The sequence below is a fragment of the Pituophis catenifer genome, unplaced genomic scaffold (assembly GCF_029215685.1).
Source record: "Pituophis catenifer annectens isolate HBS135680 unplaced genomic scaffold, rPitCat1.0.hap2 SCAF_9, whole genome shotgun sequence".
Lineage (NCBI taxonomy): Eukaryota > Metazoa > Chordata > Lepidosauria > Squamata > Colubridae > Pituophis > Pituophis catenifer.
The window spans coordinates 10,624,927-10,643,710 of NW_027256889.1; the positions used below are offsets into that span (position 1 = coordinate 10,624,927).

General features: G+C 44.1%; 2 protein-coding genes across 3 annotated transcripts in view; one reads left to right on the forward strand and one right to left on the reverse strand.

The window, feature by feature from the left end:
• LOC139321278 (dual specificity tyrosine-phosphorylation-regulated kinase 1B-like) overlaps window positions 1–17,609 on the forward strand; it is a 45,865-nt gene extending 28,256 nt beyond the window's left edge. Inside the window, exon 12 of the transcript XR_011600763.1 lies at window positions 17,594–17,609. The gene's annotated coding sequence lies outside the window, so the exon portion shown is untranslated. The remainder of the gene's footprint in view (window positions 1–17,593) is intronic.
• LOC139321279 (beta-1,4-galactosyltransferase 3-like) overlaps window positions 7,354–18,784 on the reverse strand; it is a 29,234-nt gene continuing 17,803 nt past the window's right edge. For both annotated transcript variants that reach the window (XM_070949948.1, XM_070949949.1), the window contains exons 2-7: window positions 16,708–17,055; window positions 15,830–16,065; window positions 13,827–14,014; window positions 11,908–12,030; window positions 10,653–10,757; window positions 7,354–7,879 (exon numbers count right to left, since the gene is read on the reverse strand). In XM_070949948.1, the coding sequence (XP_070806049.1) occupies window positions 7,729–7,879; window positions 10,653–10,757; window positions 11,908–12,030; window positions 13,827–14,014; window positions 15,830–16,065; window positions 16,708–16,969 (1,065 nt within the window). In that variant the 5' untranslated portion in view covers window positions 16,970–17,055 and the 3' untranslated portion in view covers window positions 7,354–7,728. The remainder of the gene's footprint in view (window positions 7,880–10,652; window positions 10,758–11,907; window positions 12,031–13,826; window positions 14,015–15,829; window positions 16,066–16,707; window positions 17,056–18,784) is intronic.

Consider the following 18,784-nt stretch of genomic DNA (forward strand, 5'->3'; position numbering starts at 1 on the left):
GACCTGAGCTGGACCATGGCTGTGAACTGTTAACTCTGCCTTACTTGAGCTCTTGCATCTTTGCACAGTCGTCTGATTCTGCTTTCTTGAATAGGAAGTTTGGAAGCTGTGCAGAGAATGAGGGATGTGACCCGATATCACTATTCATTGTCACTTGAGATTGGTCCTTAACCTTAGCACCCAAGCATGCACCAATATATTAACTTCATATGGGTATTCCCCCCCTCCCCCTCCCCCTCCCATTCCCTCCCTTTCCCTGTTGGATAGGCAAGAAACCGATGCACCAAGGCCAAAGGTCTCCTGGAGAACAGATCTCCACTTTCCACTTGCTTCTTGTTACTCACCAGGTGCTTAGTGCTATCATACTATGCAGTCAAGAAAAGTGCTAGTGTCTGACCAGAGTTAGAGATGTTTTGTGTTAGTATTGTAGCACCAGCAGATTGCTCTGGAACGAGGTGTTCGCCTCTTTGTTCTCTAGTGCAGGACACATAGTTCCAGGCCTGGCTAAAGTCAGACCAAAGGTGATGCCTCAGTGGAAATACCAAGTGGTTGAATGTGGCTTTTGTCTATGGCGCACAGCCTTTTTTAGTCTAGAAACTCATTCCAGTGGATCAGGGTTAAGAAACTTGTGACGTTCCCATCCCATGGGCTTTCAGCCATTATGTCCAGAGATTAATGACAGTTCTAATTTAGCAATATCCGGAGAGCTACAGGTTTCACACTCTGTGTTTATATTAGCCTTGCGCTTAGCTGTCATTACACATAACACACAGGTACGTTGTAGCTTGACATTTGATATTAGGATCCAGTTTCCTGAAAATCTGCCATAAAGGCTAGCTTTAAAAGTGCAAACAGGCCTGGTTGAAATAAGGAGACAGCTCATTAGGTTTCGGATCGGTTGGAGCGAGGGCGCTGCAGTGTTTCCTGCAAGTGTCCATTGCCACCTAGAGAAAGCTGGAACAAAGCATACTTCGCCATCGACACAGGTTTACGGTATTTAAGTTTTCTCAAGGCTGCAAGGCTTTGTTGTGTTATTTACAACAAGGTACATAACCTTGCACAGGTTGCTGCTACTTAAAAGAAATTGGAAAGACGTATTACTGCAGAGGTGGAGTGGCATAGATAGCCAGTTAGGGAGGAGGGCTATGGAGACACCGATAGCTATAGGCAAGTCTTAACTGGGAAGAAAAGTCACAGCCGTACTCGAGAACAATTTCACAGTGGATTAAAAAAAATATATTAAATTGGCGTTCATTGATACTTGTGCGAAGAACTTTCTGCTGGAAACGGAACCCTCAGGCACTGCCACTCAGCAACAAGCATCACAAAAGTTGCAACACCCTGCAGTTTTGGATGCTGATTCTGAGCTGACATTAGTTAGAATTTAAGCTAAACTTGGGAATGTATTGTTAGCTAGCAAGCCCTCCTTAAATGATAAATGTTTAGAAATGAGCATCAAAGGATTCTGTGTTCTTGCTTGCCTACCTGTTGTCTCTCCCTCCCCACCATGGAGTTCACATTTTCACACCTTTGTCATCCATCCATCTATATTCTTCTAGATGCACACAATTTACAAAGGAAGGAAGTAGTTTCCATCTTCTGCAACTTGCCTCTTATGTGATTATCTTGGTACCGATTACCTGAAATGCTAGTTGCCACAGGGTAGCTGTAACTGCAAATACAGTTCTTGTGCTGTGTTTTAACAAATATTTCACAAGCTGAAACGAGGAACCGCAACAGTATGTAGTGCGTGCAGGTGCACAACGGAAGGAAATGATTTCTCGGTTCTGTAGATTTTTAATTTTCTTGAATTTTAACTTACCCCACCCAAGGAAAGGTTGTCATTGCAAAAAAAAATCTGTTCATTCCAGTTAGATATAAATCTAAGAAAAAGTAATGGAAACCAAAGGAAATGTGGACTTTCCTGTTTCAGTGGTTTAATTGCAAATTACCTGGATTAGGCCCGAGGGTTCATGCCCGATTTTTAATTGGGGGATTTTAAAAATGACAATGGAGATTGGTTTTAAGCAAGATCAAATTAGAGTGGTGGGGGATAAAAGCTGCTGTAAATACAATCCCTAACACTATAAAGTTAATTCAGGTAAGCAGGACGACTTGTAGCATAAACTTGACACGGGTTTTTAAAAACCATTTGGATTTAAAAAGTGATAATAGGGCTGTTACTTCCCCTGGGCTGATATGGTTAAAGGCAAGGAATTGCTAAAAGCATAGGAGAGGTTCATACATTGTACTAAGTCATAATATGATTTGTTTAGATTTGGATTAAGGGTAGCATGTTGGGTTAACCAGTCACACACCATCTACCTTGTCAGTCTTTCACTGTAGATCCCCACTGGGTTTATGCCATGAGACCTGTATTTTGCTTTGGTGAATAGGTAACAAAAATAATAGCGTATTTTTGGTTCTTGAGGAGAGCTATTTTACCATCTTGTACCTCAAAGTGACAAATAGGGAAGAAAATGGAAATTTGCAATTTGCCTAGCTTGTACAAATCATAGCCTATATATAGGGTTGCTGAGGATATTAATGTCTAATCTGCTCAAGTCCCTTCATTTTTAATTCACCATTTTGACTAATGGGTGACATCCCCGGTGTTTCAGGGTGTGTGTTTGAGATAATTACTGTTTTGATTGGGTTAGCTTGATTTTCTCTTTCCAACTTCTAGTCTTGTCTGATTATATACAGTGAAAATACAGAATTCCACATGTTGGACTCCGCTATCGTTACTCTTGATGTATTGCTGTGGTCGCTAATATAATGTTCTTTTCATTCTGAGGATATTACATGAAAATGTGATTAGTTTAATCACAAGCAGGTTTTTCATGGGAAAAAAAATCAAACTTCACACACACACACACACACACACACACAAACACACACACTTTTCTGATCCCCGTGTTTTTGACAGCCCCAGGTTCTCTTCCAGTTAATAATTTCTACGCAATACACGGCCTAGGATGATATAATGTGTGCTACTTTTTTCTACTTCAATCTAATGTCTTGACAATAGAGCCGTAAGAACAACTGCCATGTATCCTTATAGGCTCACACCCTGAGATGTGGGTATTTATTCCTCTATCACCTTTCCCTCCCTTTAAGTAAGTTTATTTAGCTAAGCCATGAAATCTACAACTTGCTTCCTGGGCCAAATCAGCTCAAATGCGGTAATCTTTGATAATATTTTGCACCAGTGCATTTGGGGGGTTGAGAAAATGGATTATATACATTATTAAAGGAGCACAGAAAAATATCTGCCTAGATAATAATGAGCTAATTGGAGTAATAGTCTCCACACAGCCTAATAATAGCTATTAATTTATCGAGCTCAATACAGCCTAGCCATAGCTAGGCCAGTTTGGAAAGCTGTCCTCCCAGTGGACATTCCATCATCACCCAGTTTCTTCTGCAAGTCAGAGGAAAAAACCAATGCACATTGCTTGGTGGGGGAAATCTGACTTTCCTTCCCCAGGTTTTTAGCAGCAATCAACCCCTGCTACCAAATTAACGGTTCTGTTAACTTCCATGCATTTCGAACAGGGGAGTGGTGGAGAATTCTTTTCCAATTAATTTCTTCCCCTTCCCCTATTCTGGTGATAGTAGTGTGGATTTGGCTTGTTTGGGATTGGGAGATGTTTTTTCTTGGGAGGGCATGAATGAAAACAAGTCGGTGCTCCTCCTAACGGGGATACCCGATTTGTATAGACACAAAGCAGCCTACCAGAACTTTGTGGGGCGTTAACTTATTCTTTAAATGTGTGTGTTATTTCTGGCAGTTTTTTCAGTTTCTTCCCCAATCAATAAGACATTTTTATTTGAAATGCCCACAACAATGCAGAGATCTTGGGTTACAATCAACAAGTGAACTTGCAAGTCAGTGTGCAAGTAGTTGTTGACTTACGGCTACAGTTGGGACCTGAATTTCTGTTGGCTAAGTGATTAAGTGAGGCGTGCCTACAACCATTTTTGCCACAGTGAAGGGGAAAAAAATGACTGCAGTCATTAAGTGAATCGTGGTCATTAAGCTAATCTGGCTTCCAGCATTGATTTTGTTTTGTTAAAAGCTGGCTAGGAAGGTCCCAAATGATCACATGACAACCCCCCACACGCTACAAGCATCGTAAACACATGGTTGCCAAGTGACCGAATTTTGATCACATGACGATGCTGTGATGGTTGTAAGTGCAAGGACCAATCCTAAATCCCCTTTTTCAGTAATGTTGTAACTTTGAACTGTTACTAAATGAATGGTTGTAAATTGAGGATTACCTGTACATAACGTATTGGGAATGATGCATTGGTATGAAAAGATAGCAGGGCAGGAGTTTTTAATTGGCATGGCTACCTCATCCCTCCAATTTCAAACTTGCTTAGATTAGAACGTGTTACCTTAATAGTGACATTTGCAGGTTTCCCTTTCCTATGTTTATTTCTGCCTGCTGCTTGTAAGCACCTTAGGTGGTTTAATCATGTTGTCCCATGAGCAAGCAGCATTTCCACAGGAGCTTTCAATCTTCTGAACCACATGCTTATTTTATACGCTCAAAACATTTAAAAGCAAAGAAGAGCAAGGTAGAAGTTGTCTTTGCAGAAGCAACTATCATTCTTTAGCAAAACTTGCTGTGTTAATTTTAACATGCCGTTTCCTTTTTTAAGGGATCGTTGGTAACCATTGGTTACTTTCCAATTTCCATCTGCAATAAACAATAACAGATAGAAGCAGCATGGATATTTGGGCTGAATGTTTTGTTAAAGATCAGTACATATTAACACATCTCCACCCTTTATTCACCACCATTTTTTTCCAAACTCCATCCTGAAAAGGTCTGATAAGAAATGGTGAAGAGTGAAGAGAGTTGAGGAAATTTGTTTCTCAGCTGTCTATCTAACTTGCCATTTAGGAGTCCGAAAGGGTCTCTGGCTGTATTTTTTAAGGGCACTTAAAACACAAGACACTAGGTGTGTTCACAAAACCCTTTAACCCAGAGTAAAGCAAGCCACGGTTGGCTCAGGCCAGGATTCGAACCACAACTTCCTGTTAAGTCTTTATGCTGGCAGTATTCCCCAGAGACTTTTCCCCATTTCCCTAGCCACCAAATTACATTCCTTGCACCAGATTATTCCCTCCTGCCCTCAATTTGAGTAATACTGTTGTTTTCTGAAGGAAGTTTTCTGAAGTTTTATTGCTTCCTTGATGAGCTTATTCATCACACTTGGTATCTTTTCAAACTTCCCTATTTTGAAGTACAGATTATATCCCAAGTTTCTCTTTTGATTTCCTGACTTTGTTCAGCTTCCTTTTAAGCTGTCTGTTCATTTTTTTTTTTTTTTAAAAGTTTTTCCTTTTTGAAAATAAATATGTAAACATCATGGAAGTCACTTAGCATGATAGTGAATTTGCTCCTGTCGTGCTATAGAGCAGTGGTCCCCAACTTTTTGGGCACCAGGAACCGGTTCCATGGAGAGTTTTTCCGTGGAACAGAGGGGGCGTGATTTCACGTGCTACCTGCATCCCATGGATGGGGCTTCGCTTGTTCACACGGCCCAGTGCCAGTCCATGGGCTGGGGGTTGGGGAGCCCTGCTATAGAGCTAACAGAATTCAGACTGCTGCCGTGCTGCTCCAACTATGACAGAAAAGGCATCCCTCTCTCTTGGTTCTCTCTTACTTCAGTACCTGGATCATATATGGTCTTTGTGCCCCGACTGGTGTATCTGCTGGTCTAGATCGATCTTTGGTCTTCTGAGTAAGTACAAGGTCCTCTTGTCAAATCTGACCTGCAGAGGGTTTTTTTTTTTTTTTGCATAACTGAAAAATGCTAAAAATACAAATCTATTCATAAAGGTCGCTGCTGTGTTCATTGCGAGGCAGTTTTTGAAAAGGGGGGAAAAAAAAATCCGTAATCTGTTAGCAGCAGAAGAGAGAGAAAAAATTGAAGGTGGCCACGAAATGGTAACAGATGGAAGTCTGCAGTGCAAGATTATTGCCACCCACTCGCTTGGGAAGTGCAAACGGGCCTATTCGCTCGTTTTCAAGGGTGACAGAACAAACGGAGTTAACTCAGATGACAAAAGCTAGAAAAAAATTTAAAAAAAAAAAATTGCTGAGTATCCATTTGCCAAGTTACAAACTGTAGATATCCTGCATGTTTGACCAGACTCTTATTTATGTGAACTCAGAACTGGCCAGACTCCTTTGAAACTTACCGTCTGAATGTCTATGGAGATTCTCAGTCATCCAGGTCCTGGTTGTCCCAAAGGTGCTTTTTCAAGAGGCAACTGGACTTTCTGGTTTTTGTTTTTTCCTTTGAAGATGTTTTTTCGCTTCTCAGCCAAGAAGCCTCTTCAGCTCTTTTTCAGGGACAGAGCTGAAGAAGCTTCTTGAATGAGAAGCGAAATGTCTTCCAAGGGAAAAAACAAAAACCAGAAAATCCAGTTGCCTCTCGAAAAAGTATATTTCTGAAAATAGTAAAACCAAACCAGAGTGGCATATGCAGCAAAGTAACAGATGAATGAAAACGAAGGTGTTTTCTGAGCCACAGTATTTGCAACCCCCACCCCCCAATAAACTGAAGCTAATTTAATTTTTATCGTGCTCATCTAGACTAGTATTTTTCAACCTTAGCCATTTTAAAATGGGTGGACTTCCAACTCCCAGAATACCCTAGCCAGCATGGTCCACATAAAGTCGTCGAGGTTGAGAAACACTGATCTAGACCCTACTCAAGGTATACAAGCAAGCCTACTCCTCCTCTAGCACCACTTAGGCTCTCGCTTCAGCAGAAACTACCCCTAGGTTAATGTGTCAACTTGCAGTCAGCTCCACAAACTGAGCCACTAGTGCTGGCTCTCATCCAATGTCTCTCGCCTTCTAGCCGAACGCAGCCCCTAGCTTCTCTCCTGGCAAAGAGTACCACTCATTCAGATCTGACTCTCAATCATTTCCTTCTAGAACCAGACTCCAGAGGGATTTTTTTTTTGGGGGGGGGGGGGAATGAGCCAAGGTGGCGCAGTGGTTAGGGTGCAGTACTGCAGCTACTTCAGCTGACTGCTAGTTCAGCAGATCAGCGGATCAAATCTCACCAGCTCAAGGTTGACTCAGCCTTCCATCCTTCCGAGGTGGGTAAAATGAGGACCCAGATTGTTGGGGGCAATATGCTATTTAGTATACTCTTTGGTGGAAGCCGCCCAGAGTCCTCGGAGAGTGGGCGGCATAGAAATACGAATAATAATAATAATAATATAATAATAATAATAATAATAATAATAATAATAATAATAATAATAATAATAATAATAATGGGGAAAAAATAAATAAACTGCCACTCACTTGGCCATTACGTTTAAAATAAATTGCACTTTAATAAGAAAAAAGCCAACTCTGGCACAACAGCTCTGAAAATTCGGATTGCTTAAGGGAGCCCCGCGTGACTTCAGCGCCGCTCCTCCAGCCAAGGTTCAGAAGGCATCCCAGGAAAAGGTCAGAACCCACCTCGATCCCCAGGGTTAAAAAGGCCCAAACCTGGGGTAAAGGGGTGGGGTGGGGCTGTGTAAAATCCTCATTTGCACCCTGGCTGGACTCGGCAGTCAGAATATGATACAGCCACTCAACTCTGGGCAAGATATTCCTCGCTGGAATCTTTGGTTTCGTCCCTCCGGAAGCAGTGGCAGGATGGGGCTCCTGTCCCCGTGCCACTCCTGTCGGATATGCATCATGTGGTGTGCCGCATGCCCTTCTCAGTCCCAATGAACACAGTGATGTTGGTGTAGAGAGGGTGGAGTTCCTTGGAGAGCAGCTGATACTCCAGGGTGTTCATGCCGTCTTGTTTCCAGGTTCTCCTCGTCTTGGCCAGCAAGTTAAATCTGCAGGAGACATTGGGAAGAATTGATGCTTTAGCTCAGTAATGGCTAATATTTTTTTCCTCGGGTGTTAAAAGCGCACGCGTGTGCCTACACCCATAATGCAATGCCTCTCCCCGGCATGCCTCCCCCGTGCATGCATGCGCAACCCCCTTGCACAACCCCCCCGCACTCCCCCACCCTCCCACGCATGAGCGTGCGACACACACACCCCATTTTGGGCCTAGCAGGCCTCCCTGAAGCCTCTGGAGGCCAGAAACAGCCTGTTTCCAGACTTCAGGTAAGCCTGTTTTTCGCCCTTTCCAGGTTTTGGAGGCTCTGGAGCTTTCCTGGAACGTCCAGGAGGGTGAAAACGGCCTCCCCCGGCCTTCCAGAGGCCGGAAACACCCTGTTTCTGGACTTCCGGGAGGCCTGTTTTTTTTGCCCTCCCCAGGCTCTGGAGGCTTTCCTGGAGCCTCTGGGAGGGTGAAAATGGCCTCCTCTGACCCTCCGGAGGCTGGAGACAGACTGTTTCTGGACTTCCGGTAGGCCCATTTTTCGCCCTTCCAGGCCTCCATGTGAGACCTCTACTTACCTGGCATCCAAAATGGGCCACGTGGAGACTCCTGTGAGGGGAGGGGCGGCATGGGCATACACGCGTGTCTCCCACAGGCGCAGCAGAGACCCGAAAATCAGCTGGCCTGCGGGAAGCGCGTGTGCATGCACGGTGGAGCTGATCTAGGGCGACGACTCGCGTGCCCGCAGAAATGCCTCCACATGCCACTTGTGGCATGTGTACCATAGGTTGGTCATCACAGCCTTAAGCTTCTCCTCCTCTCTCCCCATGAAGACTGGACAGCCGTTTGACATAAGGTCTCTTGCCTTGAGCAGGAGGTTGGAGTAGAAGACCTCCAAGGTCCCCTCCAGCCCTATGATTCTATGACTTCTAAGAGCTTCCCGTATTTACAAATTAAGAGAAGCTTTATGCATCCTCTATCACAAATTCCTAAGGCTTTTAACAGTTTGCAAGAAAAGGCAGGAACAGAAGCGTTCATTTTAAGCAATAAATCCGGAAACAGTCATGTCAGTATTTCCCTGCCCGCCTCCAAAGACAACTGTTCTTGATCTGAAAACAGATCGCAGCTGGAGTTAAGGAACAAAGAAGGAAAGGAGTGAGGGATACAGGAATCGGTGGCTAGGAAACGGGAGAATTGGTACAGGTAGTCCTCGTTAAGTGACCATAATTGGGACTGGCAACTCAGTCATTTAAGTGACGTGGTCACTCGGTGAAACCATGACTGTTTATCTTTCTTCAGCTTTACTTTAAAAGATTGTAAATGTGAGGATTAGCCATAAAGTTACTGTTTTCTTACCATTATAACTGTATCATCACTGTATTATCACTAAGCCGTGGTGGCGCAGTGGTTAGAATGCAGTATTGCAGGCTAATTCTGCCCACAGCCAGGAGCTCGATCCTGACCAGCTCAAGGTTGACTCAGCCTTCCATCCTTCCAAGGTCAGTAAAATGAGGACCGGATTGTTGGGGCAATAGGCTGACTCTAAACCGCTTAGAGAGGGCTGTAAAGCACTGTGAAGCGGTATATAAGTCTAAGGGCTATTGCTATTGCTATAACTATGAACAGTCACTAGACTAGGCAGTCACTAAACAAGGATTACCTTTACTGGTAAAGACAAAGAACTGAAGAGAGAAAGTAACTGGGGTGAAACAACAAACTGGATCTATAGATAGAAGGGACTATTTCATATCGCAAAGGACGCAGAAAGATGGCTATAGGGTTACTGCTTTTAGAACCTGACATAGATGATTACTACCAATTATGGCTTCTATTACTAAAGACAAAACAGGCAAGGAAGATGAAAGTTTTAAATTTACTTAGTTTTACATTTGCTCTTCTAAAGGCTATAGGTTTCTAGTCCATATTATTTTGCACAAGAAAAGCATTCTGGCAAGAAATATATTAACAATCAAGGGAGACTGAAAAACATCTGTCTGTGAGTCTTGACTACACTCTACTTCCTTGCCCTTCCATTTTTCTGCAGATTTCTTTGTGGTGTCAGTTTATCCTTATGCAATACTTCAATCCTCGACACACTGACAACTTCCCATCAGAGAGCACGGATTTGAGAATAAATGAGCAACTGACCAGTTCACTTGACTGCTACATCTACACAACAAAATTGTTCTCTGAAAGTTACTCACAGTGGTACCTATAAGGTAAAGGTAAAGGTTCCCCTTGCACATATGTGCTAGTCGTTCCCGACTCTAGGGGCCGGTGCTCATCTCTGTTTCAAAGCCGAAGAGCCAGCGCTGTCCAAAGATGTCTCCGTGGTCATGTGGCCGGCATGACTAAACGCCAAAGGTGCACGGAACGCTGTTACCTTCCCACCAAAGGTGGTCCCTATTTTTCTACTTGCATTTTTTACATGCTTTTGAACTGCTAGGTTGGCAGAAGCTGGGACAATTAACGGGAGTTCACACCCATTACGTGGCACTAGAGATTTGAACCGCTGAACTGCCGACTTTTCAATCGACAAGCTCAGCGTCTTAGCCACTGAGCCACTGTGTCCCTTATAGTGTGGTACCTATATAGTGGTACCTATAGTGGGTCTATATCCAGGCCCAGAAGATTTTGCAAATGTCATGGCTGTTATGGACAGAAGAATGACAGAAGAAAAGAAAAAGAAGAGGGGGAATAGTATGGAACACGTGAACTGCACTTGATGGCAGGAGCAGTTTCCGTCTACAAATCCTTCTTAAATATTTCTTTCTGCTCACCTCTTGGGATTCTGTTCATTGCCCTTGTCGTGTCCATGTTTGATCATGCGATAACGGCCATACTGAATAGATGGGCGAGAGATCACCATTCCACTTAGGGCTACCCTGCAGGAGAGGGAGGATAAATATTAGCAGAAGCTCGCAAGTGATCGCAACAGGCATGGCTGCTTCTAGAATCAAAGATATAGTCAGGGATTGCCCCATTACCACACTCCAGATGGAAACTGGCTTTTTAACCTGCATAGGAAGAATGGGAGCAAACAGACAAAACAAACAGACAAACACAGTGTTTCAATAGCTCGGGCTGCCACAGTGGTGGAATTCATTTTTTTTTTTACTACTGGTTCTGTGGGCGTGACTTGGTGGGCTTGACAGGGGAAGGATACTGCAAAATCCCCATTCCTTCCCTACTCCTGGGGGAAGGATATTGCAAAATGTCCATTCCCACCCCACTCTGGGACCAGCCAGAGGTGGTATTTGCCAATTCTCCGAACTACTCAAAATTTCTGCTACCGGTTCTCCAGAACCTGTCAGAACCTGCTGGATTTCACCCCTGGGCTGCCCCAAAGAAGAGGGAGTCAAGCTATTCTCCAAAGTACCCAAGGGCAGGACAAGTGGGTGGAAACTAATCAAGGAGAGAAGCAACTTAGAACTAAGGAGAAATTTCCTGACAGAACAATTAATCAGTAGAACAACTTGCCTCCAGAGGTTGTGGATGCTCCAACACTGGAAGTTTTTAAGAAGAGATTGAATAACCATTTGTCTGAAGTGGTGTAGGGTTTCCTGCCTAAGCAGGGGGTTGGACTAGAAGGTCCCTTCCAACTTTGTTATTCTTTTCTATTTGCTGCCTTAATTGCCTAAGTAAAGGAGTCTCACTTGAAAGTAGGAATACATCTTCTATTATTTTTTACTGACTTCTTAATACGATGATTAATGAGTGGAAGGGGATTGAGTCGTGGTGGCGCAGTGGTTAGAGTGCAGTACTGCAGGCTACTTCTGCTGACTGCCGGCTGCCTGCAATTTGGCAGTTCAAATCTCACCAGGCTCAAGGTTGACTCAGCCTTCCATCCTTCCAAGGTGGGAAAAATGAGGACCCAGATTGTTAGGGGCAATAGGCTTGACTCTGTAAACTGCTTAGAGAGAGCTGTCAAGCACCGTAAAGCAGTATATAAGTCTAAGTGCTATTGCTATTGTCCTTCCTTGGACTAATTGCTTCCAGCCCAGATTGCGACGGACCTGTCAATAAAAGTCATACCTGACGGCGATGTCGTCATCTTCACCACCCCAGCCCCAGTAGTTGTTAGGAAATCCGTTCATCTTCATATATTGCTCTGGACTAAGTGCCGAAACCCCTCCAAAATACGTCTTGTAGGGAAGCCTGCCAAGAAGAACGGTGAAGGAGAACATTTGCTTACAAGAGGCAGCATCCGTGCAACAAGGAGAATCGTTCTGAAAACTTAAAACGGGCGCAGAAACCTGTGGGGCTGACATTCCTACCCCAGCTCACAATTTTGTTAGCGAGAAAGTTCGTTGAGAGCTGGTTCCCACCACACGGATAAAAGGAAAAGGTACAATGCATTTGTACCATTGGGGCTTTCGAGACAGTCTCATCATACGCTACCAATCCTAGACAGCACCTGAGTGTTTCCCTGTCTTGAGATTGATCGTAAAATGGATAGGCTGATACTCCTTATTCCAGGACATCTAAAAGTTCCCTCCTCCGCTTGTTTGATGGAAAGCAGCTGCCTTTCCTCTCTGCTAATCAGACAAGCCAATATAGTCAATAAGATTTCCCATCTAACGAGGCGTTGTTTTCATCACTTTTCCTCTAGAGTTCAAGGCTCTACTGATGGTTCCTATGCCACCAATTTAACAATCTAGAAACTGCGGCTGGCTCAAAATATGGTAGCGCAGGCAGTTTCGAGAGGCCCTCGGCGTACATGGCTCTGCAAGCTGCACTGGTTGCCGGTATTTTTTTGGTTGCAAATGAAGGAGTTGGTGATCATTCGTGAGACTGCCTCACCCGCCTATTAGATCTGGAAGAAGAGGCACTTTACAGATCTAGCAGCTAAGGAATATACCGTATTTTTCGGAGTATAAGAAGCATCTTTCCACCCCTAAAAGGGGGTGAAAATTTAGGTGTGTCTTATACACCGAATGTAGCCCCGCCCACCCACTGGCCCCCACCCTTTGGCCTCTCCCTCCCAGCAGTTTACCTCCTTGCAAGCAAACAGCAAGAAAAAACAGCTCCTTTCAGCTTCAGCACAGCCTAATTAGCACAAGTTGATTGGATCGGACTTCCGACGCTCAGCTTATTTGCTCTCAGCTGTTTTGCGCAAGGCTCTACTGCTTGCTGCAAAGAGGTAAATTGCTGGAGCAGATTTTTTTTTCCCCCTTGTGCTAATCAAGCTATGCTGAAAACGAAAATGAAAGTAAAGCAGGCTGTTTGCTGTTTGCTGCAATGAGGCAAAATTGCTTAGAGGCAGAGGCAGAGGCAGATTTCTTTTTCTTCTTTTCCTCACCAAAAAAGGTAGGTGCATTTTATACTCTGGTGCGTCTTATACTCCGAAAAATACGGTAATCTGGCGGGACCAGGAGAGGAGCCTTTTCGGTTGTTGTACCTGCCCTGTGGAACATGCTCCTTGCAGAGATCAGCTTGACCCTAACTCTATTGGTATTTTTGCAAGGTCCCGAGTTCACGGCTATGTTCCCGAATTTGGGGGCTGGATTGTCAAAAATCCATTTTCATGGGAAGCCATATAAAGTGAAAAAAGAATCAAGAAAAAGAAATAAGCTGGGAAACAATGACTGCCAGCAGGTCCATTTTATGGTTGAGCAAGGATTTTAAACCCAGGTTTTCTTGGCCTTAAGTCACTCAAATTGCACCCTATTTCCAAAATAGAAATGGAAAGAAATAAAAAAAAAGGAAAGAAAGAAATAAGCTGGGAAAACAATGACTTCCAGCCACTAAATTCTATGGCTGAGGAAGGATTTAAACCCAGGGTTTCCCAGGGTTTTAATCACTCAAATTGCACCTTATTTCTAAATGGAAAGTTGAAAGAAAGCTCCCTTTCTGAATACCTATTTTTTCCCGAAAAGAGTATTAAGAACAGGGAAGGGGAAGCAGCTACGTATTTAGGAAAGAAATATCACTAGCCTTAAGCTTAAGCTTACTTGTAGCCAAACTTGTCCATGGCAACAGCCACATGTTTCGGAAATTGATCGCACGTATAAATATTTCGATCATCCTCCGGAATGAGATCTACATCGTGGAAGAATATGCAGTCCCAATCCTCGTCTTTCATCGCTTCCTTGAAGCCCACATTCAAAAGCTTGGCCCGATTAAAAGTATAACTTTCAGTCTGGGAAAAGAGAGGATAACCAAAGAATTGGCATGGATAAAGCAACAGCCATTAGGCATTGTTATCAGATCAGCCGCTTATCCATCGGCCACATTTCCACAAGAACCAGGCCATTTTAGACCAGTTTCATGCTTACGGCATTCCACTTCACAGCCTGACACTATTGGCCGCAGCCCAGATTACACAGATCATCCTTCCTCTCTTCAAACGTAACTAGAAGAGGTGGTGCCTTAGTACTCAACTGCTTTGGATTTGGTACTCAACGCATTTTGATGTGAAAACTTTGTCCCGGTACTCATTATTTGTTTAGTACTCAACACACAAGCTAGAACTTGTCACTGTCAGTTGCCTTGTGACTCACTATATTATTCCTTATGGGAAAAATTTGTTCGGCACTCATCATTTTTGGTACTTATTGTGCCTCCCAGAACCAATTAACATTGAGTACCAAGGTACCACTCAAGAGGTGGTATTCAGCCGGTTCGAACAGGTTCGGGCGAACCGGTAGTGGCGAGTGCAGGTGGGCCTGCCCACCTGCCCTGGCCTAATGCCGTCCTATTTAGTCACATTTTCGAGGCCAGGCGCATGCACGGAAGGCGTGCGCTGAACAAAGCGCATGCACGGAAGGCTGGGCGCATACATGGAAGACATGTGCAAAGCGAGCGTGCGCGCAGCTAACCAGTGGTATGAATATTGGAAACCCACCGCTGGTACCACTGTACTAGATAGTGGTCACACCTTTATTTTCAGTTCCTAGTCCCAGTTCTCCTCTGTTTAAAATTTGGATGTATAATCTTAATTTTGATTCCGGGTTTCCCTTGGAGTCCTTGCTTAGTTCTAGTTTCTTTAACTAAGTTGTTAAAAGTTCTGCACAGCAGAAAAGCTTCACACACTTTGGGGTTTAGAGGAGTAACTCCTGCAAACTTCTGCTATTACTTCTCATTGCGGCCTAATTTTATACAAGCAGCTTTAGGTGAAAGCTTGTTTCCAACTGTCAAGTCCTTCAAGGCTGAAAACTCAGGAAACGGTTGGATTTCTAGAACAATCTTTACAGCTAGTAAGACAGAAAACTGGCCAAAGCAATTTTCCAGATTAACTTATACCTAGCACTGTGTTTCTCAATCTTGGCAGCTTTAAGATGTATGGACTTCAACACCCAGAATTCCCCAGCTAACATTTTAAAGCTGCCAAAGTTGAGAAACGCTGAACCTAGCAAAATTAAAGCTGAGTTATTAATCTCCTTTTCACACTTCCTCTCTGCCCAGCACGAAGGAATTTTAGAGCCGTGGTAGCGCAGTGGTTAGAATGCAGTACTGCAGGCTACTTCTGCTGCCTGCTGGCTGCCTGCAATTTGGCAGTTCAAATCCCACCAGGCTCAAGGTAGATTCAGCTTTCCATCCTTCCGAGGTCAGTAAAATGAGGACCCAGATTATTTGGGGGCAATAGGCTGACTCTGTAAACTGCTTAGAGAGGGCTGTGAAGCGGTATATAAGTTTAAATGCTATTGCTATTCTTGGTAATGGTCCTCCCTCCCTCCTCCGTATTACCAGGTGGGAATGTTCTGGTGGACATTCCATCAGAACAGCCTCCTTCCCACTGACTGAGGCACAAAATCCTGGGCCACAGGTGTAGCCCATACATCGAACTGGAGACTGCGACTGCCAGTTTTCCACAACGGGAAAAACGGTGGCGACTCTGCCTACTACACATCCCTGCTCCCCACTTCCTTGCTTTCATCCCGAAAACTTGTCTCCTTTCAAGAACTGTGCTGACAAATATAGGAGAGTTTGTCCCCCGACTGAACCAATGCCATACCTGATGGATGATATAGATGCCATAACTGAGCTGCTGTCGTTGCAGGAAAGGGTGCAAATAATACAGCAGGTACTTGAGGTGTTGCTCCCGATTACGGTGGGGAATGATGACAGCTGTTTTGTGAGTGGCGTCACAGTCGGGGGGACGGTAACGCCCCCCTTTCGTTACATAGGGATTCCTCCGTAGGACACCTTCAAGCGTCAATCCCAAGGGAAGCGTGACTCGAATGGGCCCTCCTGCAGGCGAGCAGAGATGTATTAGTCCGTTTCTTTCCTACTGCCCCACAGATCAGTGAATTAGAGCAGTATTTTCCAAACTTGGCAACTTTAAGATGGGTGGACTTCAATTCCCAGAATTCCTAGCCAACACACCAAGGAAGAAAATGGGTCAGGCTGCAGCAGGTTTGAGGTTTCCTATCCTCTCTTTGAACCAGCAGACTCAATGGGTGGCCCAGCGTCAACATATGAGCGTCTGGGCTCTTTTTTTCCTTCTAAATAAGGCGTACCAATATTCTATTCTGTGCCTGAAAAATAACCCAGGTCCGAGGCAGAAAGCATAGAAGGGTTGGGAGGAGTCTTCTTTACGCAGACCTTGATAAGAGTAATTCCAGCAGGGCTCTTCCTGTGCAAGCTTCTCGTGGTCTATTGGATGTACTACCTGCCTCTCCCTCCACCTTCTTCTTCTCCAACCCCCATACCTGCCCTTTCAACAAAGCAACCTTTAAACTTAGCCAGCCCTGAGTATAGTCTAGAACTATGGCTTATTTTCAAGGAAGCTGGTGTTTCCTCTGCCACACATTTAAGCCTTGCCACAAAAACTCAAATTCCAGGTCCCAAAGGTTATGAGAACTGATTATCGCAGAGTTTTGGTTCGCTTACCAAGAAAAGGAGAGACTTCGGGGCAGTAGGGAAGTTCCTCGGGGGGCAGAGGAGGCCGAGCAATCAGGCTGAGGTTGGCGTAGACATCCCCCGGCAGTGACGCGTTGGGGAAGCCGCTCAGCATAGTCAATGTGCCCCCTTTGCAAAAAATGCCTAAGAAATAAGCAACGCGTTTCCGGTAGCCCTCGCGGTACAGCAGGGCCATCACCACCAGCTGCACCCCCAGGAAGAGCAGCAGGTAGCGGCCACGCATTTGTAGCATGGCGGCGCAGAGCCAAGATCATCTGTCCATGGTGTCCCTGGGCTGGAATGCTGGGGCCGCAATTAGGGAGGTGGAGGAAAACCAACCTGTTGGGAGTTGAAAAGGGGGAATTAGAGAGTTCACTTTCCAGAATCACCCGTTAAAAATGGCATCGACGTTTAAAGAAAATAAAGGTTGCTCCCTACTGAAGCACTCTCAGATTTAAACATATATAAATTATTCATACACACACACATACACATATATACATATACACATACACACAAATATACATGTACATACATAGATACACATACACACACACACACACACACATATCTCTATGTATATCTATATACCCTGTTTCCTCGAAAATAGGACCCAACTGGAAAATAAGTCCTAGCATGATTTTTCAGGATCCTCGTAATATAAGCCCTACCCCAAAAATAAGCTCCAGTTAAGATTGTCAGCCAGATGGATGCATTTAGTACGTATTCCCCCCCCAAAAAAAAGACCTAACCAGAAAATAAGCCCTAATGTGCCTTTTGGAGCAAAAATTAATATAAGACCCAGTCTTATTTTACTTTAAGGATGAGCCCTTCCCTACAAAGCTCTTAACTTCAATCCTTGTTTACCGAACTGCAGGAGCCCCGGGACACGACAAGGTTTCTACTCAAAGGACTGGACTGCAACACAGAAGGAGGAAGGGAAATTCCTTGGCTGCCAGCATCACTGTTGTTTTCCTATTCAGCCCAAAGAGACTTACTAGGATTATCTGGTTACACCTACCCTACTGGACACAGGACAGGTGTTCTTGACATCATGCCAGTTTGCAACAATTAAGAAGGAACAAGGAAATGGCAGGACAGATTTCTGAGTAAGACGTCACAGGATTATGTGGGGAGCAAGGGGAACGAGTCTGTCTAATAGGGCTTGTTCCCTTAGAAAGAATATTACCTGTAGAAAGAGTTTGCTATAGAAAGCTTGTCAGCTGTTTGGAGATCTCTTACACAACTCCTGCCTCTAAACCTCTATTAAGAAAGCAGCTGTGTTCCAAACTTAGTAAGGGATTTAGCATACGAAGAAACTTCTTTAATTCCAACGAGATCCTTTTTCATCTTCAAAAATTGCTATACTGTCCCAAGCTAGACTTCTATAGAATGTTTCACTCTTGTCTGCTTTTAGTGGGTTTTTTTTAAAGTAATATTCCATCGTTAATATACAAATACATGATTTCCTTCATAACTGGCAAAAAAAAAAAGAGAGAGCAGAAACTGATTTTACGGTTGGTATGCAAATACAGAAAATTATTTGCTTCTAATTAAGAATGTACAGTATATACTGTATTACATAACAGCTTTTCATCTTATTTCCTATTGGGAAACAGTAGCTTTTCATTCATTAGCTATTTATTTGACAGTCGAGATAAACTTTACCCTGCCTGCGTCATATGCATCAAGTCATTTGGTACATGAATGCAAAATAAATTCCACTTTTACAGACATCCTTTTGGAAACGGCAAATCCACTACTTGAAATGGTGTAGTTAATGAGTAATTTTTGAAGCCCAAATTGCTGTGAAGTATGTTGGGTGAAAAAGATCACTTCAGATCCTGCAGGGATGTGGATCTCTCTCTCTCCCTCCCTCCCTCTCTTTTCTCCCCCTCTCTCTCTCCTACATATCTTAGTTCATGCCCCACAAAAAGGAATGGAGGGTTGTAGCCAGGTAAAAAGGTAAAGGTTCCCCTCGTACATATGTGCTAGTCGTTCCCGACTCTAGGGGGCGATGCTCATCTCCGTTTCAAAGCCGAAGAGCCAGCGCTGTCCGAAGACGTCT